This window comes from Scardinius erythrophthalmus (assembly GCF_964197995.2).
Source record: "Scardinius erythrophthalmus genome assembly, chromosome: 10".
In the NCBI taxonomy this organism is placed as follows: domain Eukaryota; kingdom Metazoa; phylum Chordata; class Actinopteri; order Cypriniformes; family Leuciscidae; genus Scardinius; species Scardinius erythrophthalmus.
This window is the reverse complement of record NC_138230.1, coordinates 42,034,033-42,057,037: the sequence shown is the minus strand read 5'-3', so window position 1 is coordinate 42,057,037 and position 23,005 is coordinate 42,034,033. Positions and strand designations below refer to the sequence as shown.

The window sequence follows — 23,005 nt, the reverse complement described above, 5'->3', positions numbered from 1 at the left end:
CCACTCATTTCTTCTTGCCCATAAAACAGCTGCTAAATTTCAAAACCACCCCCTCTCACTCCCGATCATAGTAAATACTCCAGAGACAATATATGAAAATTATTTTTATTTTGGTACAGGCATTAATTGTGTACATCTCAGCTCCCCTATGGAAGAGAGGCTTCTTTAGACAGACAGTGACGTGAGGGCACCATGATTATCATCACGGAAACACAGAGGACAGTCCGATGATCCACAGCATTTGATCTGAGGAAGAGAGCAACGCACCTCTCCATGTGTTCAGACTTGGATCATTTGTTCAACCTGGAAACGTCACACGTACACCACAAGTCTAAGTGAGCATCCAACGACAGCAAGGTATCAAACGGCGTGACATTTTATTGTGGTTTCGGTTTCAGTGCAGACTTGGCCATTCCTTTTTTAAACTTTTTTTTTTTTTTTTGAGAATTAAAATGAGTCAACATTCTTATAACCATGCTCCTCTATAAAGTGGCAATCATAAGCACAGTACATGCCAAAGCACAGCTGCCCGATACATGACTACTGAGATCAACAGTCAGTCTCTATTCAAGAAAGAAACAATGATTAAAAAAAAAAAGAAAAAGAAAAGAAAGGCTGGTTTAACTGGAGCAGCTGACTGTAAACCATGAGTGCATTGAGAAAAGCACCAGTCAACATCATATTCTAGGCCAAAAAGGTACAAATTAAAAGAATGCAAAGGCATTAAGGAAAACATAATTTATGGAGGCTCGTGATTGTGCTCGTTTATCAATAATCGTGTTATAATCCGTGCCAGGAGCTACTATAAAGGGCAGTGTTAGTTACCAGGCACAGAAAATATAAAGCACAACCATCAATCTAAAACCCCCTAAAAATCCCATTATTTAATTCTAAACGTGTGAGACACTTAATTCATCTGGCTAAGCACAAAGTAAATGTTAAGAAACTAACCGAATATAGTCAACAGAAGAAATGATGGCACCGGAAACGATTGGTCTTGAGAGAGGAATTGGAAAAGGATATCAGCACTGAACAAGAGAAGGACACAGCCAAAACTTCTCACAACCTCATGTTAGTACTCGAACTCAAGGAATTATTTCATCCATATAGACAGACACAAAGACGTCCTGCGCATGCCGAAGTCAGGACGCGGTTCCCCACATTTGAAAGAGAGGTCGTCGCTATCTACCGAGGGGTCGCGATGGCGTCTGCAGGCCGGGCGGCGAAACGCTTGACGACTCTCAGACAAACTCGGGTAAGTACTGCACGTTCACACCTAGCAAAGTGAGGACAGAGTCTGAGCGCAGCCGTATCGGCGCCGGATGCTCCGGAAAAGTGGTCACAATTCTCCTCCACTTCCTTGCGGTGTCCGCTCACCTCCATCCCCTCCCGAATCAACCTTTAAAAACTCACTCGCACGCACGCACACTTAAAAGCCCACCGCTTGCACACACTGGCATCAGTTTAAGTGTTTTCAATATGAAACAATTTACACACTGAAGTCAGATTCTAACAGTTAGGAGGCCCCGTCCAACCCCGGCGATCTCTCCGACGTCTGAGACGTGAAGAACGAGAGAGAGAGAGATGAGGAAAGGAAGAGAGAGAGGAGGATGGAGGGAACTCGCTCGATGCTCGAGAGCGGCAGTATGAAGCCTCGGGATGTCGTCGCACTCTCTGCTTAACGTACGGCAGATCTACTTCAGAACGAGGTGAAATCCATCACTGGTGTCATCTGAGGAAGAAACGGTCAGAGAGGTGATGAGGAGAACGGGAGAAGCATAGAGAGGTTTTATTTTAAAAGTTTTTGGTGTTATGGGAAAATGTTTCACCTTGTATTGTGCTGACAATGAAACTGCTCTCATCAAGGAAGTTATAAACCATCTGTGAGAGAGAGAGAGAGAGAGAGAGAGAGAAAAAGGAGGATCATATATATTAGGACATATTTGAGTTACGAAGGTCTTGTTCATGCTAGTCATCGGATTTGTTTTTCCAAACCTGATCCTCAGAACTGACTGATTTTGAAAAGTGATTAAATTACATCGTTTTGTTCAAACAATATAGTCAATATCATTATTGCTATAATAATTACTTTTATATTAAAACATAAAACCAGTAGCTGTCAATGTTACCAGCTGACATTGGTTTAGTAAAAAAAAAAAAAAAAAAAATAAAATTGCTGCATGCCTTAATAAATCAAAGAAATTAATACTTTTATTCAGCAAAAACACATTAACTTGATCAGATGTATCAGTAAAGGCATTTATAATGTTACAAAAGATTACCATTTCAAATAAATCCTGTTCTTTTGAACTTTATATTCACTAAAGAATCGTCAAAAAAACGCATCATGGTTCCCACAAAAATATGAAGCAGCAAAACTGTTTTCAACATTGATAATAATCAGAAATGTTTCTTGAGCAGCAAATCTGCATATTAGAATGATTTCTGAAGGATCAAGTGACCATGAAGACTGGAGAGCTTGATCACAGGAATAAATTACATCTTAAAATATATTCAAATAGAAAACAGTTATTTTAAATTGAAATAATATTTCACAATATCACACTTTTTAATGTATTTTTGAACAAATAAAGGCAGCCTTGGTGAGCAGAAGAAACTCTTTCAAAAACCATTTGCAAATCTTACTGACACCAAACTTATGGACAGTAGTGCATGTATATATACAGTACCAGTCAAAAGTTTGGAAACATTACTATTTGAATGATTTCTGAAGGATCATAAGACACCAAAGACTGGAGTACTTGCTGATGAAAATTCAGCTTTGCATCACAAAAATAAATTACATTTAAAGTATATTAAAAAAGAGAACCCTTATTTTAAATTGTAATAATATTTCATAATATTACTGTTTTTTTTTTTTTTTTTAACTGCAGGCTTGATGAGCATAAGAGACTTCTTTCAAAAACATTAAAAATAGTAATGTTTCCAAACTTTTGACTGGTACTGTATATATATATATATATATATATATATACACACAGTGAGGAAAATAAGTATTTGAACATACTTAGGGTGTTCAAATACTTATTTTCCTCACTGTATATATATATAAAATATATTCAAATAGAAAACAGTTACTTCAAATTGTAATAATATTTCACAATATCACACTTTAATGTATTTTTGAACAAATAAAGTGAGCAGAAGAAATTTTCAAAAACCATTTACAAATCTTACCGACACCAAACTTAGTGTAGTGCATGTTTATATATATATATATATATATATATATATATATATATATATATATATATATATATATATATATGTGTGTATCACAATCAATTTACATTGCTTCAGTCTGTTTTAACAGTACATGATGTTACCATTCATTAGACAAATCATTCACATGTTTCTGACCGACATGTCCCATTCATGGCAAATGATAACAGCATAAAAAAGTCCACACAATGGAGTGCGTTTTATCTGTGCCATGATGCAAAACATTATTCAAATGAGCGGCCATGGTTGGCCAACTTATACGCATCACCTGATAACAGGGAGAGAGAAGAGATTGTTTCTGGTCTGTTTACCTGGTCACTGAGTAGTATGTGTATCCCTGTGGGCCCCTGTTTGTAGACTTGGTTGATGTGGACCATCGGCAGCGCCAACACACTGGAGATTTTCTTAGTTAGCTCACAAGCGGTCATCTCCTCAAGGTAAAGAGCATGGTAAACTAAACAAACACAGACACACTTTAAAACAAGACCAATCGAGAGGATTGAACATTTCACAGGATAAAATGTAAATTAAAACATATTACATCTGCAGAACCAAAAACATACGGGAAGATTTTGACCTAATTCAAAGACAAACAAGATTAATAATTTTAGTTAACACTTTATTTTAAGGTGTCCTTGTTATAGTGTAATTTTACATTTAAGTACTGACTGATATTTTATTAACAAAATGCACTTAAAATTTAATTTCATGCACCCAATTAAAATTAGGGTGTGTTTTAGGGTTAGTTGCATGTAATTATGCATAATTTACTGTAACTACTCTATGTAACGAGTCAAAAGAACACTAAAATAAAGTGTTACAGAGTAGGGTTGCTTGTAATTATGCATAATTAACTGTTATTACTATAGTAAGTACATGTCCCGTGTAATGAAGACAACGTAAAATAAAGTCTTGCCCAATTTTACATTAGGCTGTGATGCGATGTGTGATAAAGCAGTAGTAAAAGTATTTTTCCAACACAACAAACGTACTTTTAGACTTCGGTGACCTGATTGTTTTCTTGGTAAATGAGCGTGGGGTCTGACCCGAGAGGTTAAACTGTGCTCCGTCAGGCTGTTATTAGAAGTGGCTATAGAGAGAGAACCGTGTCGGGTTTGAGTTGTGGTTTCACATTTATTTATATAGTGCTTTATACAATCCATTATACATTTTTATTACATGGCTAGATTGAATTCTAATGTAGAATGCGGTGTGTGATTTCTTGATAACAGACCGTTGCCATGGAAAACAGAGCGTTGCTATGGACGCAGGATTCTAACCGCAGAGACGGAACAGACTATTTTCTTTAGCGGAAGCACAATCGTTTTTAAATCAATAAACTCCTTTTTAAATCAATATTTTGTGTCAAATTATTGATTTATTTGGTTGGTAGCCATGTAATAAGCGGGATAATGTATAGCGAGGCGGTTGTTATAGCGAATACAACCCCTTCAGGATTCGAGACCCCTCCGCCTGATCAGCCTGTCGGGGTTGTATTCGCTATAACAACCGCCTAGCTCTACAATATTCCTTACATTGTTGCTTGCTGGGTCATATGACAGTTGTTATGGTTTTGTGTTTTAGCTGCATCTTTATCTCATAAGCTGCTGTTTAATAGTTTGGGGATGGTAAGATTTATAAATGTTAATACATGTTTTTAAAGCATATTATGCATTTATTTAATTAATTCAAAATACAGCAAAACCGTAATATTGTAAAATAATTTTAGAATTTAAAATAACTTTACCATTTGAATGCATATTAAAAATGTAATTTATTCCTCTGATCAAAGCTGAGTTTTCAGCATCATTACTCCAGTCTTCAGTGTCACACGATCCTTCAGAAATCATTCTAATATTCTGATTTGCTGCTTAAGAAACATTTCTGATTATCAATATTAAAAACAGTCATGCTGTTACATTTTTGTAGAAACTTTGTAATTTAATGCATCCTTGCCTTCATTAAAAAAAGAAAAAATGCTAATTGGTCTCAAGTCTGTCCAAAAATGTTTTAACAGTTTGAATACTTATAATTATGCTCAAAATCCTTACCAGAATTCAGTGATCATTAGAATAAGGTTAATTAATATGAATGCCATTTTATGTCAGCAATGTAAAAACAAAACCCTGTGAATTTTGATTTAGTCATTCAGCTTCACATCATGTGGTTTATAGTGCATCAGGAAAAAGAAGTGAACATTTTGGTTCATCAATAATAGTAGTTTGTAGAAAGCAATTCTGTGTTGCTGAACGATGCTGCACTGCATGTTTGTCATTGCATAACAATAGATGCTCAGTGATTGTGGTGTGTTACGTTTCCACGATTGATATTCATATACCAGGTATGGATGTGGGACTGCTGTGTTCGCCGTTTTTGCTGCGGCCACGTTTCTCCAGCAGAGGGCTCTCGCTCAGAGACGACTCCAGAGACACGTAGACCGTAAGTCTGGGACGCACTGCTCTGTACAGGGACACAAACACACAATTCTTCAGTTCACTCTTTAAGAAAACACATCAGTTATATTTAACAACACTTTTTTTTTTATCCTACCGTGCTTTAAGTGCATTGTAGAGTCTGATTCCGTCGGCCGCACCACAGATTTGGACTAAATCCTCACGAGTTAATTTCAGTAGATCAGAACCTAAGACGGGAAAACGCTAATTAGTCTCATTATTGACTACTTTTAGTTTAATGGTGTGTGTCTATAAGGGCTGAGTCTCGACACAGATTTCCAAGCTGATTATATTCGGATTCAGAAATTCTCTATGCCACTAAATTTAGATTCAGCCTGATTTTATATTTCTCTTCTATGGTGCATTTTACTTAGGTTTGAAAGAGACTTATTTATACAGGCAGGTGTTTCAGACTGATTCTAACTGGTGACTTTTTGAACCATTCACTAAAAGAACCAGTTCATTAGTTTGTGAATGTTTTAATGTGCAGCTCATCAGCACAACTAAGAATTGATATCGGCATCATTCAAATGAAGACTGAGATTAATCAGACGGAAACAGATATTTTTACCCAGCCCTAGTGCAGTTTTATTTCTGCACTAAAAACTGGTCATGTGCATGTGTTTACCTGAGAAATGGGTGAAAATGCGAGTGTATGAGTTGAATCTGTTCTTAAGGAGCCACTTCTGTGCGTCTTGTATAGAGGACGAGGGACTCAGAGACTGCAGAGAGTTCAAAGACTGAATTATTTTCATTTAAAGGTGCAACTGCAACTTAAGGTGAAGTTAGTAAAAATATGACATACACATATACTAACCTCCACAGACACGGGGCTACCAGCGTCCCCTTGGTGGTTAGGTGAAGATGACTCGCTAAAACAAAGGGAAACGCATTAGACAGTGCATAACTGTGGTTCATGGCACTCAGAGATGCTTCGTGAGCGTCACCTGTCTGGTACTGTGCTGCTAGTAGTGCTGTAGGAGTTTGTGCTGGAGGTGAAGGTGGGTGTAGCTGCTGTAATGGGGTTGACGTATGCATTATCTGGCCATGGAGAACACTGCAGTGGGAGAAGGAGAGATATGTGAGCCGTCAAAAGTGAACATAAATAAAACTGTTAGTGTAGATCTCTGACAAAAGATTGTTCTATTCGACTGGTGGTCATTTATTTAAGCCATTAGTCGCATGTTTATAATATTAAATTATATGTAATATTATATATTATATGTAACATTGAGCCTTTAAAAAATAAATGAAGTGCTCAAGTGCACACATAAAGCTTTCTGCAGCGCACTGGTAAAAAAAGTAACACTAGTAAAAGAAACACTAGTTAAATACACTTAACAATACAAATACACTTAATATATAGGATAAAATACACAACAACAAGGTTTTTAACAGCACAAGTTTGGTAAATGTACAAGTGTATTTGTAACATTTATGCCGTTGTTCTCAATAAACAATATGGACCAGCTGAAAATGTTGATGAGATTATTTCTGTTAGTAATGAAAAGATAAATGATTCTGTTATTATACAACACAAGCTTTTGTTGATTCATATACCGGTACATAGACACGCAAGACACATAACCACGTAACAGTACATAGACTTATTATATAGGATATAATACACAACAACGCCCTGGAATATTAAACACACTATACACTCAAATGCTACACAGATCCGTGTACACACGATCGTCATGGCGTCTGTGTGTGTGTGTACTCAGTCCATGTGTAGTCACAGGAATACACTGTGACATCATCATTCTGTCATTTTTTAATGCTATTTAAAGTGCATTATGACAAATAAATACTTTGATTTTTGATATCCTGCAACATTTCAGCCATAAATTAATTAAAAATGTAAGCTAGGTGATTACATTTAGTACCTGTCTAGCAGTGTATGCTGAAATATAATTAAGGGTGTGTTCATATTGTGAACATAGTAAACATCAACACTCTCTGGTTTTCACAGTGCATTGTGGGACATTTAGTGCACTGGAAGAATTTTGCGATTGAGACGGCTCTTAAATGGCCGACTCCTTAATCAGTGCCCTGACCTGTGAACTAGGGAGCTGACTGAGACGCACACTAGGATAACAGAGTGAGCTGCCATGTAAAGTGGCTAACATTAGGCTACTACGTTTCAAATGGTCAGCCATGCTTGAGGTCGATGAATGATAGGCGAATGTACGCACATCTCTCTAAATTATCCTACACTTTGGATTTCCTGCCGACACAATTACCACATGTCTGTTTACAGACCACTTTTTGGAGTATATTTTCAACTAACACACACTGCTCAGGGAGACTGATCTACAAACAAATATGGACAAAGGAGTCTGGAATGAGTGAACAGAACACAGAAGAGGACAGTGGGCGCTTACACTTCCTCTCTTGCTCTTGGCGATGGAATCTCCACAGTCGGCAGGAAGAGTCCGTTTGCTGGATTTCTTTAGCTCATGTTCCACAGCCTCCTCAATCACAGGCTCCAATCGAGTCTAAGCACACAAGTGAACACATTAGTCAAACACATGTATATTTAAATCAAGTTAAAGGAGCACAAAGTCTTTTTCAAACTAAATCCCCCCTAAAAAACTTATGTTTTGGCGTCCTTGCTACCGAAACAGGAAGTTTAAGAAAAACATATTAAAGGGCTCGTCCCTTCTTTTTTTAACAGCCGATTAATGCGTCACAGCCATGAACCGTGATTTGCTTCTTGCTTGTTACAGGAGGAATAAGCGGTATATATTCTTTCTCTAAAAAGTTTAAATCCTATAGAAATCCTATACAAGTATTAGAATTTAATAGTATTTAAAGTACTTTGACATTAGGGATGTCACGGTGAGGAAATTCACACGGATAACACCAGGGGGTGGAGTCATCGTATGTAACTTGCGTGCATTAAGGAGCCGTTAAAGGTCCCGTTGCATGCGATTCCATGTTTCAAACTTTAGTTAGTGTGTAATGTTGCTGTTAGAGCATAAATAATATCTGTAAAATTATAAAGCTCAAAGTTCAATGCCAAGCGAGATATTTTATTTAACAGAAGTTGACTACAAAAAACGGCTCGATTGGACTACACCCCTCTACATCCTGCATTAGTGACATCACCAGAACCGTTTCTTGACTAACCTCCGCCCACAGGAATGCTCCCTCAACTCTACTGGCTACTTGCGCACTTCTTATAACTTAGCCTACTGTGTTTACTCAGCTCTTACGGTGATTTTCTGAAGTAAAACTGACGCTTCATCTTTTGTGTGATGTACAATAAACTTTATTAAACTCATCAGTACATGTTTGATCATCATTCAGACAGCAGACTTGTAGGTTATTAATAAATAATGGATACATAGCCTACAAGCAGATGACAAATACGTTATAATAACCGTAATTAAACTACTAAACCATACCTGTTTCATCTCTGTACAGCAATCTGACTCTGTAGGCATTATTGTCCGACTCGAAATGAACGCCGTTACTGAGAGTTTCTGATATTATCATCATTCCGTGAGATGAATTTTTCCTGACAGACTGAGCACGAGCTCATGAAGCTCCGCCCCCTGTGTCGTCCAGCAGCAGCTCATTTGCATTTAAAGGGGACACACTGAAACGGCTCGTTTTTCTGAGCCCCAAAAAATGTCAATTTAAACATGCTGTAAAAAATGATCTGTTGGGTATTTTGAGCTCAAACTTCACATACACACTCTGGGGACATCAGAGACTTATTTTACATCTTGTGAAAAGGGGCATAGAACGGGACCTTTAATAAACGTTATTGAAATCGCTTTTGAATACGAATTGGCGATCACGCGGCGGTAATGACGGCACATTTTACAAGATAAGATATTTGTCAATTACGCTCAGGATCTGTTACGCACCAAATCCTCTGTCCATCGTGCTGTCAGTCATCTCTTCTTACTCTCATCATGTGAAACCTGACTCCTGCAGCTCGTGCTGTATATGGAGCAGAGCACACGCTTTCAGTGGAGAAGTGTAGTGTCTCAACTAAATGATTTTTATTTCTATGAAGAACGCTAAACGACAGTGGTGGTTGTGGTGCCGGGATGGGCAAATAGTGTAATCATAGTGTACTCCGCGTAACACCGACTACTGCTGCAAGCCTATTGGGCATGAGCTGAAGACTCAGCTTATTTTAGGCCTCTGATATTAAATTCGACATAAGGTGATTCCTTCCACATGCTGGGTGTAACATGACCAGATAAATCCTACTCACTTTATCTCAGCAACCCCTCATTATCGGACTAAATTAATCACGTGACAAATACATCTATGAATAGGCCTTTTCTACAATCAGGAGGCGAACACTTGTTTTTATGCGCAGCTGCATCCACACCAATAGGTGCCAGAGTAAAATCCAAGGTCATTGTCATTTCATTGTGTACGAGCCAACAAAACGTTACTTAAATATTCTTGCCTCTGACAGAATAGTGGTATCATAAGAGGGCTGATATTTCTCTTTCTCCTGCGGAGTCCTTTTCTCCATCTTCTCTCTGTCCGTTTTTTGTTTTCTGTCTGCTCCCTTTGGCTGTTTACAGCAAGACAAGAGAACCACTTTAGTGCATCCTGAAGACTTATGTCATATTAATGATTCAAAACAAGCTTTTTAACAACATAAGCATTCGGTATAGTAAAAATAAGTGGGGTATGAATTCAAACCTGAGGTCTTTAACCAAATATACATTTCCTTGCATTTGATGCATGCTTGCATGCATGTGACGTCACCTTAAAGACTTTGATCTGGCAGCTGGCGGAGTGCAGGTGCTCAGTATATTCTCCGTTTTCATTTTGTTTAAAGGTGTCTATCTGGATCCGGAACGGTACTCCTTTCTCTCCGCCGTGTTTCCGCGGGGTGAACTCTGTACTGATGCAATGGACCTTCAATGAGAGAAGGAAGGAATGAAAGATAATTAACGTGGAGCACATGATCGCTTCCTGGAGCAGTTTGGAGGTTATACTTGGCATGCGTTACACGATTTCTGCACAGATGACGTCTGCATCGCTCTTTTGAGAGTGACAGAGAATTTCTGGCCAATGAGATTGTGCGTCAGGCATGTTCTATTCATTAACTACACCAAACAGCTGTGGGTATCTTGACAGCAAGCACTAAAATTGACCTGAAGCAATACGCACCAGTAAATGTCCAACTGCATATTTATGTGCTTATACTTATACAGGAGCGTCTTGCATAAGAAAGACAGAAGCATCATCAAGCAGACAGTGAATGGATATTCAACCAATAGCATTTAATGTCCAGAATATGATAGCAACATTACCAAATATTCCTATCAGTCTAGATATCAATGTCTGAACAGAAAACTAAACAAAATGTAATTAAAAAAAATTATAAATTCCTGCAGTCTATTTAAAATGTTTAATTTGTCTGAATGAATTTTTATAAAAAAATCAGTTTAATGACTGATTCAATGACTCACTCATAAAGACTTCTCTTGTTTCATTACTGGATGAATCAGGATTTTTTTTAACTAATCTCTTGGATTAATGATTCAGTGACATGCATTTTTAAGAGTCTCTTGTCGCCACCTACTGGCGTAACGGTGTGATCGATACAATACTTGACGCGTCAAGGTAATTTACTCTATTTTATTCGCTACCGTAGACATCAGTGTTTATATCTGAACTATAAACTTTTATCCCAGTACTTCAGTGATCATTTGATAGTGATACTGTGTGGTTGAATAGACCGTTTGTGAATCTGTTTCATATCTATACATGACAACTGCTCTCTCTGGGTCAAAGGTTTAATAGACAAAGCCGAATTGTTGTCATTTAGGAATAAGATTGCATGGGTGTTTGAATCGAGATCGTGATCTTTTAACGATTAACCGTGTAGCTCTACCAGAGACTACCTTATTTTAATCATAAATTGAAAAACCTCATTATAACACCCTCGAGGGAACCAGTCTTCTAGGTTTTGACGTTATTCCGGCAGCACCGACAAAATCAAGTCTCTCCCTACATTTGTGTTATTCAAGAAGCCATTTGATTCAGGTATGTGACACAATGGCGAAGAAAAGACTATCACAACTTCCGTTTCATGCTGACTTTAACCTTTAAACCACAACATGACATGAGTGTTTGAAATTTTGCGTGCTTGTGTGTACCTGCACAAACACGGAGGCTCGTTTGGAAAGATCCCACAGGAACTCTGCTGCGTTCAGCTGTGACGTGTGTGTGTTCGGCTCGGTGATGCCAACTGACATGGGGATATCTGTAACAGACACATGACGCACAGTAAAAACTCCCTCTCCTGAGGCTTTATGCTGCTTTGAAACGCTTATCCTGAAACAAAACAGAAAAAGATTGAACAAAATGATGACAGCAAACTAATGTAATCACACAACAAGCTCTCACCGATGTCGAGGAGGCGGTCGCCAGGCCGATTCCATTTCCAGCCCTCCAGCTGCTGATGCTCCATGTACTGAAGCCTTCGGTCATGGAAAACCACCCTAACTAAACTCTATAATTCACCCCAAACCAAACACACACAAACACAAAACCATCAGGACAAGCAGCACTCTTAAAGAGCCATACCACACCAGTCCTTCCTGCACCGCTGAATCTACTGCACCACGGCAAAACAAATGAGACTTTTTCTGAGCTTTTAAAAATACAGCAAGACTTATGGTCGATTGAGTGAAGGATGATTCAAAACATTAATTTGTGATGCAATTCATTAAAAAGAGTAATTTGTTTGTGATTCAGATTAGATGCTGTACATTTGTTTCTGTACACAGCAAGCAAAGATAACGCAAAATAAATATTGTCTATTTACTGTTCAAATGTTTGTGGTGAGTAAGAAAGAAACTAATATTTTGTTCAGCATTCATGCAGAAATTGTTTAAAAATTGACAGTAAAGACATTTGTTACAACAGATTTCCATTTCCATTGTGTTCTTCTGAACTTTCAACATTGATAAGCACCAAATCAGCATATTAGAATGATTTCTGAAGGATCATGTGACACTGAAGACTTGAGTAATGATGCTGAAAATTCATTATGAATTACCAAATATACATTTCCTTGCATTTGACGCATGCGACGTCACTAGGGCTGTATTCTCCCAGTCGATTAGTCGATTATTTGGTCGATACGTTCTGGCTCGACCAAAATTCTGATTGGTCGATTTTTTGCCGCGTTCATTTCATTAGTTTTGTCTCGTTCATTTCATCAGTTTTGCCGCGTTCATTTCATCAGGTGGAAAGCACTAATTGCTAATAGGGGGTGTTTTCAGAGCACCCCTGTTTCACAGGTAACAGTCTGTCTCCAGAACACCCCCCTTGTTTTCACTTCTTTTGGATTAGCCCAACTCACCGGAGAAGACGGACAGATTGAAGAAAGTAGGCTAGCCTACTAGAAGGTTTGCTGAATATTACTTGATCTGGTTTGTTTAATAAATATTTTTTTTTTTTATTAAAGTGGACATGCCTTTTGTGTTTAAGAGTAAAAGCTTTAAGTTAATAGTCTATTCGTGTCTCAGCCGCGAAGCTGAGTTCCTGTTCAGCCCATAGACTGTAAAAAATAGGTTCAGCCTCACTCTGTGCGAAATTATAGTGTCTGTCAGTTATTATAATACATATGACAGAAACAATTGTCTAAATTATGTTACATATTCCTCAAAAGTTCTTGTCATGATATCACTAGTTGACAACATAGTACTATTTTCAGAAATCATAGGCTATGATATTGCGCAGGTGCACGTGATGCAACGCTGTCAAAGCCGACAGACGCGTGTCACTCATTTCAGTGCAAATTAATTACGTCAAAAATGATTTAATACTGCAAATAGCCTACTAGTTTCTTATGTTTATTTATAATTAATTTAGGCGGACAACAAGGCTACCAAGTACTGCGCACAGTGCGCAGGTAATTAATTTAACGTTTTTTTTTCTTACGTCATTTTTAGTCGATTTTTAGTCGAAAACGTCAGGCTTCAGTCGACCAAGATTTTCTAGACGTCACCTTAAAGACTTTGATCTGGCAGCTGGCGGTGTGCAGGAAACCAAATATATCTCCATTTGAGCTTGATTTCGGTGAAACGTTAATAATACAATGACACGTGCAAGTTTCTGATCATTTATAAAGCCACAATATCAACTTTGACAACACAGTGTTTAATTATTTACAAAAATACTGTGCTTTTTCCATTTCCTGTTTTGGTCAGGTTTCCGACCGACAGCGATTATTTATTTAACCGCAGCGCTGTAGATTCACAGGTGCAGGAGACGCCACACCACACAAAACCTCAAGCGCACTGCACTGACAAACACACATGATCTCTCACCTTCACAGTCTTGTTGAGTTCCGGCATCTCCCCTATCTTCCTGTTATCAAGCATTCGGATCTCATAAGACTGGCCTGCATGGGAGGGGAGAGTGTGTTATTGAAAACCTCCTCTGTGTGTTCTTGCAGGGATAGAGAAAGAAAACGGCATGCCTTGGTTCAGATACGTGAGCGTCTCCTCGTGAAGCTTCACAGCCGGAGAGGTGGCGGCACACAGCACATACTGAAACGGAGGATTCTTGGTGTCAGACTCCACGGGAACGCTAACATCTTCCTGCTTAAAGATGGGCAGAGCCAACACATCACTGAGAAACAAAGACAGACACACAGAGAAACAGAAGTTATGAAACTGTGAAATATGTTGGTTAGGACCACAGACCCTCTTCAGTCAGAATGGAAATGGCTGTCATGGAAACAGGTATATAGGAGCACGCTTTCACCTATAGCGCTTTAAACCACACAACACATGATCGCTCGTTCACACTTCTGAACCACAAACAGAGAGCAAATGTTCTAATCAAACTACTCTGGTTTTACAAACATTTATTAATGCACTACTGTTAAAAAGTCTGGGGTCAGACTTAAATAAAATGAATGCTTTTATTCTGCAAGGATGCATTAATGTGACAAAAATGATGAATAATGATAAGAATAACGAAAAAAAGGATCAAGTTTCAACATAAACATTAAGCAGCACAACGGTTTCCAACATAGACGATAATCAGAAATGTTTCTTGAGCAGCGAATCATCATATTAGAATGATTTCTGAAGGATCATGTGACACTGAAGACTGGAGTAATGATGATAAATTCAGCTTTGATCACAGGAATAAATTACATTTTAAAATGTATTACAAAAGAAAAGAGTTATTTTAAATGGTAATAATAATAATATTCCACAATATTGCTGTTTTTACTGTATTTTTGATTAAATAAAGAAGAAATAAAGAGAAGAAACTTCATTCAAAACCTTAAAAAAAATCTTAAAGACCCCAAGACTCAGTGTATCACGAAATTAATTACAATTAAAGTGCCTCTTATTATGCAATTTTAAAGGTTCCTAATTTGGTTTTGGATGTACTGGTTGTAGAGTATTAATAAATATCCTGAATGAAATGCTGAAATGACAACAAGCCAAAGTCAAAAAACGCTTTAATTTTTTTATAATATACATTACACTTCACCTCATTTCTCAGGCCCCGTTTACACGTACATGGTTATTTTGAAAAAACGGAGACATTTCCCTTCGTTTGCGCCCTTCGTTTACACGCAAACGGAGGATTCGCCAATGAAACCGATTCTTTCTAAAAACTCCGGCCAGAGTGGAGATTTTGAAAATCTTCGTTTGCACGTTTGCATGTAAACAGAGAAAACCGGAGTTTTAGGTAGCGACGTCACAGAATGTGACTATTTTCGGGATTCTGATTGGCTAAGGTGGGCTTGAGCTTCTCGTTACACTGCCACCTACAGGTTTGGCATGCTCTTGACAGCATATACACAGGTTCGTGTGCACGATGTTATTTTTGAAAACTAAGAGGGGTGAAATGTCCGTTTATGAAAATAGCCACCTACGTTTAAACGTAGCCTCAAAGAGTCTAAAAAACAGTTCGCTCGAAGATTCGGTCTCTCTAAACCCCGCCTTTCTGAGAGCCTGCTCTGCTCTGATTGGTCAGACAACTCAGTCTGTTGTGATTGGTCGACTGCTTACAGCGTGTGTCAGAAACAAAACGCCTATTACTGCATCTGAATTTCAGCTCCGGAAGCTTCCTCAGGGCCTGACACACAGTGATATGATATCAACAGGAATAAAGCGTTAGTTTTCCGTATCAATTCCAGCACAAGTTCTCATCCTTTGGAAGAGCATTAAAGTGGATTTGCAGGAAAAACAGCATCTTATGTTGACAATATGAACCAAACTCTTCCAGTCTCGGCTACAACTACAGTGTTTGAGGGCGGGGCAAAGTAAACACTGTTCACGGGCAATGAAGACCATAGGCTGGCATTATGCAAATTTGTTAGTTTTGTAGGTTTGTAACACTTGATGACTCGTTTCGGCAGTTCAGAAACAATTATTTCTTTCAGAAGAAATAAACTTTGTCAAGCACTTTGATTAAAACTTTGCAGATCTTTCACATTCACAAACAGCCAATTACACCCTGCATGAAAGGTAATATCCAAAAAAAAAGCATAATTAGGGCACTTATACAGGGCTCCAGACTAACTTTTTTTATTAGGAGCGCTGTAGCCCCTGACTTAAAATTTTAGGAGCGCAAGCAGAAAATTTAGGGGCACACCTTCACATTTTCCCCCTAAATAACTATTACAGACAAATGCTTTGATAATAAATCGATTAAGCGTACAGAAATTATGGTGCAGTTTTATTTTAAGATCACAGGGCTCCAGACTAACATCTGAGGGCCGCGGCTCTAAGTTCTACAGAAAGTATTTGGTAGCACTGTGGGATGACAAAGCACTGAGCTAAATTTGAGGTGTATAGATAAAGTTAAATTTAATTATTATCCTTCATAATGTCTTAATATTATTTCAAAAGCAAAATGAGTGACAAAATAGATATTAGGGAGTGAAAATAGCCAATAAGCACCCTCAGCAGCTGTTTACAATGGTAATTTAGTCTTCTTTTTAAAAAAAATAAGTGTGAGTTTTCCTACTTCTTGAAACTTTCAGTTTTATAAATAGAGACAATCTTTAAAGGATGAATAAAAATGTTTTGGTCGACACATAAAAAAAAAATATTTTAATAGGATATAGTTTTGAAGTGCTGTAAAAAGATGTGTAGGCTACTTTCATAACCACAGTATACCATAGTTATAGTTATGTCTGGTTCAGAATACGCAATTTTTTTGTCTGTTACTATAGTCAATGTATCAGATTACACGATTTCGAGTCTCGACTCCTAAAAATCTTGTCATGTCCTGGACAAGAAACATTGTCAGACTACACATTGCTTTACGACCAGTCATCTCGAGCCGTCTCAGACACATATTCACCTATTTTTTACAGTCTATGATATTCACTCGCACATGTACACACGCACGCACACACTCTCTCGCTCGCTCGCTCACTCACTCACTCACTTGCGCGCGGGCACACACACACACACACACACACACACACACACACTCATTCACTCGCGCGCGCACACACACTCATTCACTCGCGCGCGCGCGCACACACACACACACACACACACACTCATTCATTCACTCGGAACCCTTCATGGAGGACCGTTAAAAAATTAATTGTCGTGATGTCGTAAACAAAGCATCGCAGACGCGACGTCGGTTGTCGCCCACTATGAACGAGATGAAATTTACTGGTCGCACATGTGCGACTGGATGTAAAATTTAGTCGCACACTCTCAAATTTTGGTCGCAAAATGCGACCATTTGGTCGCAGTCTGGAGCCCTGTTATACAATAAACAATTATTATTTCACACAATATTTATTTACTCTGCTATCAGGGGGTTAATAAATACTGCCATGACTCTGTGCTCAAATCTTCTCTGGCACATGTACAGCGACAGCTAAAGACGCTGAGTCAGTCGGCTTGACATGACGTGACGTACGCAACAGTGCGGCCCGCTGGATCTGCAAGTGTTTTCTGAAACATGAGCGGCTCCACTGTAACATTCCGTTCCACAGCTGCTCATTCCACATGATCGCAAGACAGATAATCAGCATCTCACACCCTCATTCACCTCAGCACGAAAACATCACATTAGCACCCTGTCACTGCACTGACTTACACACACACTGGAAAAATCAGAAGCATATCTCCATGATATATATTTAATAGGATATTAAACTCATCCGACCCTGTTCAATGAAACTGCAGCATTATCTGCAAGTAACATTCCTGTGCATATTTCCTAATAGTTCAATTGATAATGCTGTAGTTCATTCAAAACTTATTTTGGTCATACTTTTAGATTTGTGCATGCAGCTTTCATGACCTCATTAAATCTTGCTTTTAAAGCTGTATGTCATAGAACCATTTTAAATGAACTAACGAATGCAAAAAGGTGATTTTATTGAGTAGGTTTAAACCTTTAAGTCTGTTGACAGGTTTTGCCTCGACTGCCATTAACACTGTCTGGTCGACTCTAACGCCAACAGAGCGCTGTGTGTCAACTGCAAAACTGCAGGGTGAAGAAACCTGATATGACAGGGGGAGAGAGAGCATGTGAACAGCTTCTTCCTCCAGTCTCACACTACAGCGCTCCCACCAACACCCGACCAAACCTCCACCACTGACCATACACTCTCGACTCGCATTGAGGGCTTCACACACTCGCAGGATAACGGAGCGCTCCAGGGAAAATGCTGATGTTGCTCTTTCCACCACAACCTCCAGAAGGCTGCCACATCCCAGACAAACTGTTCCATGGAACCTGACCTCAGGCGCATGTGTATTCCTATCACGTTTTTTTTCAAACTCCTCATGGCCAACTGGGAATAGCGAGAGACTCTAGTGATTTGGGAACAGCTACAGATTAAACGTGCTCCAAAATTATCATTAATACCCCGTGAAACTGACGTATGCCACATCCAAAACTGTGGATGCCGAAGCACCATTAAACAAAAAACAATGCATAGCATATCTATACATTATTTTTTAGCACAATGATGTGTTGTTGAACAGCTTGATATTTAGACATATTCAACTGAATTCCAGAAACAATAACACACAGACAAATACAAGATTAAAAGACATTTAGTAATGGGATATTTTCCAATCTGTATTATAAAAAAAAAAAAAAAAATCAGACAGTAAAAGTGAACCTGTGATTTCTAAGCAAAAAATCACTCCGCCCAAGTAGCAGTGCTTCGCCTTCTGAGAATACAGTTCCCAGTATGTATACGGTTAGAGGATGGCTGGTCTCATGTGACCTTGTTATTCGTACACGCTCTGACTACACAAATCACAACATGTAAATAGGGAAATGTTGGCGTTATTTTTCTTATTGGGAGCAGTATGCTAGCTGGAGCCATTTACCTCCAGTCTTTGTGCTAAGCTAGGTTAGCGGTGGGTGCGTCAGACAGAGTTACGGCACGCACGGAGATGAGAAGGGTGTGTATGGACATATCTAACTCTGGGGGATACGGTGAGTAAGCTAAAGTCCCAAAAAGTCAGCGTGTTCCTTTAACAGAGGAAAATAGATCTACAATCCCATGAAGCACTGCAAATGACAAAATTGAATGGATAAATTATAAATAATAATAATTCATATATATATATTCAGACTTTATTTGTTAGAACGGCACTTCTGTGTTTAATAATTGGCTATGCTATTTGTACAATTATCTATCTCTGTCCTGTCTCTACTGTTGCAAACCGTAATTTCCCCAATGTGGGACAAATAAAGGTTTTTCTTATCTTATCTATGAACATTACATTTTATTTTTTATTTTTCCAACAAATTATTGATACATATTACATCATTTGCAGAACTTCATAGAACTTCATGTTCTTTTGGCATGATTTGATTGGTGGCAATTTCTTTGCAGAATCATGGGTAATGTTGTTAAACAATTATTTTAATAACATTGATTATTTTGAATAACATTGATTAACAGCCTCGTATCTCACAGTAGGTCTGTCTTTAACGTTTCATAAGCTACTGTTTAAAATTAATTCCACTTTGGAGAATTTATTGGATTTTTACGCACCAGAGAATCATCACTGTCTAAGAGTAATTAGCTGGTGAAGTGGATTTACTTACTGTAGAGTTAACAAAAGTTGTCAAGAGCATTGTAATATGTCAGCAGACCGGGAAGATTTTAAGATGAGGGGTTCATTCATAAATCCGTAAGATATTACATTCAAGAGGCGGAGCTACATAAGGTCTATAGGTTCCCTCAGGAATTTTCTTTAGTTATTTATGGCTCTTACACAACAGAGTTTTAAAATTAAAACTCAAAACTTTTAATGCGTTTTGGCCGTTCATTTACACTACAGCAGAATTTTGAAACTTCAGAAAACAGGTTTTGCAAGCTTTTCAAAACAATACCGCTACTGTCTCTGTGTAAACTTCAAAAACAAGAATTTGTGAAAACGGTGACGTTATGCGCATGTGTTCAATCTATTGCCGCGTAGTTTTTTCTTTACAAAGTGACATCGCCAACTACTGGCCTGGCATGAATAATGTAGATTTTTTTTAATCGTTTCCGCAGAACCATGAACAGGGATAATTTTCACAACATTGACGGCTGAATGAGAACAAAGCAAAGGAAAAACTTTTCGGTTTTTAGTACATTGTTCTCGTGTAAACATGTCCTTAGAATAGCGGCTTTACTTATTATTTAGCGACTACAAACTTAACATCACTATAGAGACAGAGTGCAACGCGTCATAATCTGAAGACCACGTAAATAAGTAAAAATTTATTTCTGGGTTATTTAGCTTGTTTGCTGTACATAGCAGGTTTTAGACATTGTTTTGTTTTTGTTATAAATCATAAATGACAAGGAGGCAGCCTCTCGCAATGCAAAGTCAATGGAGACGGTTGGATTGTTTTTCCACCCGGTGTGGGCGTGGCCTAAATTAAAGTCCCTCCCCTTCTGGTGGACCACCATCGGACCTTAATTCGAAAAAATATTGTATGGTAGTCAATGGCGAGAGACAACAAATATTTTGATCTCGTTTGAATTGTGCCCTGAATTACACATGATGTTTGTCAATTTAAAAGACACATTTTAAAGTCAAGAAAGTCGCAGTTTGATGTAAAACTGTTGAGGTATAAGACTGTGAAAATACGTAATTACAAAGACTACAAACCTAAAAGGCGCACATGTGACATCATACCTTTTCTCTCAATGAATGAAGCTAACTTTACTGAAGCTAACGCCTGTCATTTTTTCTATAGTCTTAGTCTTCTATAGTCTTATAATCGTAACGTTACGCCGTCATGCCTGAGTGTTTTGTACCAGACTGCACACATACGAGCAACGGATGGTGACGTACATATTGCGAGACGAGAGATGTAGTTCACTGAGCGATTTCACTTTCTTGACTTTCATAATTATCTTTTAAATTGACAGACATAATATGTGTAGTTCAGGGCACAGTTCAGATGGAATAAAAAGATAAGTTGTCTCTCGCTATTGACTACAATACATATTTTTTCCCGAAATAAGGTCCCATGAGCCGGAAGCGGAGGGGAGGGACTTAGGCTCTCTATAATGATTTTCTTCAAACAGGTTTCCTCAACCACCATGCGCCATTGGCCAGTCAAACAAATAGCCCCGCCCCCCAAACTCATGCCATTGGTTAGGCCAGTGTTGTTGCCTTGTACTGGTACTGAGCAATGATATTTACATTTTAATGCTTACTCTGTCTTTGCATATGCAACTGGGATATGAATAATTGATCCAAAATAATTGATCCAAAGGAAAATTACACACTTCTCTTTTTATTTCCTCATGTTAAAGTCACATAGCAAAAGTGCCAACAGAGACAAACTATCTCGAGGATATGACCTTCATCCTAAATATTGCATCAACTGTTTTAGAGTATCCATAGCAGTTCAATGACGTAATCATTAACCGTTTGCTTCTATGCAGTATCATATGACGTAACGGAGTTCAACGGTCGCCTCAATTTCTTTAACCAGTGAACGTGCGATTCACTAAACGTTTTAACGCACTTTAAACACCATAAGTTAAGGAATTAACGTTAAACGAATTACACATTTTAGCGGTTAATTTCATATCACAGAACAGAGCTCAGAGAACACCCTGTTCCAGGAAGTAACACTTCAACCGCGCTTGTTGTCGTTTCAGCACAACCACGTTATGGCTACTCGGAGGATATTTATTAATACTTTACAACCAGTTTTAAACAAACATCACGTCTAGTTAGCTTTCAAGATGGTCAGACAGCATTCGGATGCAACTCGTTGTCTTTTGTTTTGAGCTAGCTATAGCTACTCTCATATATAGGCATATTTAATACACCAGATGACATAAACAATCTCGCGAATTGCCATTTGATGAATAAGGGTATGAATCCATGAATTTCTGCAACCTCTGAACACAAACCGGTTGGAATCCCGAGGTTTGCTACATAAACATTGAGGACAAGACAGCTAGTGCTAGCCAACTAACGTTAGCTCGCCGTCATATGTGCATCGACCCCCGGCTTAAGGACTCTTGGAAAGCTGCTGATCGGTTTGATGATGCTCTAACCTCATGCTGTACGCGCCAGCTCCGAGCTCCTGGCCGATGCCAGACAAACTGGCATCGAAGTCGTGCACAAGCCCCGACTCGATGGTCGCATCGTCCATCTTCAGCACCCACGCCATGGCGCCCAGATCCTTCTCCTCCGACTCTAACCGGAGCGCCGCCAGCTTCACCTCGTACACACAGCACCTGCGCGGGGCTCGCGTTGCCGCAGAGTCGGCTAACTTAGTCCCACTAGAGTCGGTTAGGTGGCCACCCGCGGAAGGCTAGCTGTTGAAAGCAGGGCAAACGGCTCTAGCCCTGACTGCCGTGTACCTCGCCATTGCTTCAGTTTCACAGTAACAGAGGCGAGAAATAACAGTCTCGGGATGAGCTGAGGCGTCGCGAATCGACTGATCCGTATGATCCGTTTCCAGCTCCCGTATGTTATCCCGTTTGCATCAACACATCATATCTGTATGCGATCTTCCATTATATAAAGCAGGGTGGGAGGACGCTGTTGACTGTCACCGCATTCACACGCAATGTCCGTTGGGCTGGCAGAGCTCGCGCGCGCTCACCTAACGTTAATCCTAAACGCAGCACGGTGTTTTTACACTCGCTGTCCTCCGAAAGCGCTCCCGTAATTTCATCGTGCTGCTGCTGCTGCTGACCCCGAGGTTTGATCTTTTCGGAAGAGGCCAAAGATCACGACACATCGACACGGCCCTCCGTCTGCTACCATTCAAACGCGAGATCGCTTGATTCGCTTCAGCCGCAGCAGGGATCCGGGTCAGGAATC

At 38.9% G+C, this 23,005-nt stretch overlaps 1 protein-coding gene across 4 annotated transcripts; it reads right to left on the bottom strand.

The window, feature by feature from the left end:
* Nucleotides 1-91: 91 nt before the first annotated feature.
* ubp1 (upstream binding protein 1) lies at nucleotides 92-22,998 on the bottom strand. 4 transcript variants are annotated; one of them, XM_081376056.1, is made up of 16 exons: nucleotides 22,231-22,998; nucleotides 14,176-14,327; nucleotides 14,024-14,097; nucleotides 12,093-12,198; nucleotides 11,843-11,949; nucleotides 10,443-10,595; nucleotides 10,135-10,245; nucleotides 8,084-8,197; nucleotides 6,644-6,753; nucleotides 6,514-6,568; nucleotides 6,325-6,418; nucleotides 5,794-5,884; nucleotides 5,582-5,703; nucleotides 3,555-3,697; nucleotides 1,830-1,881; nucleotides 92-1,732 (listed from the first exon to the last, which is right to left on the bottom strand). In XM_081376056.1, exons 1-16 carry the CDS (start codon nucleotides 22,344-22,346, stop codon nucleotides 1,695-1,697), a joined length of 1,638 nt encoding a protein of 545 aa, XP_081232182.1. In that variant the 5' UTR covers nucleotides 22,347-22,998; the 3' UTR covers nucleotides 92-1,694. The 4 variants fall into 4 exon arrangements, with proteins under 4 accessions (XP_081232182.1, XP_081232181.1, XP_081232184.1 ...); XM_081376055.1 differs by having other exon boundaries at nucleotides 93-1,732; nucleotides 6,325-6,436; XM_081376058.1 differs by having other exon boundaries at nucleotides 93-1,732; nucleotides 14,176-14,296; nucleotides 22,231-22,985.
* Nucleotides 22,999-23,005: the final 7 nt, after the last annotated feature.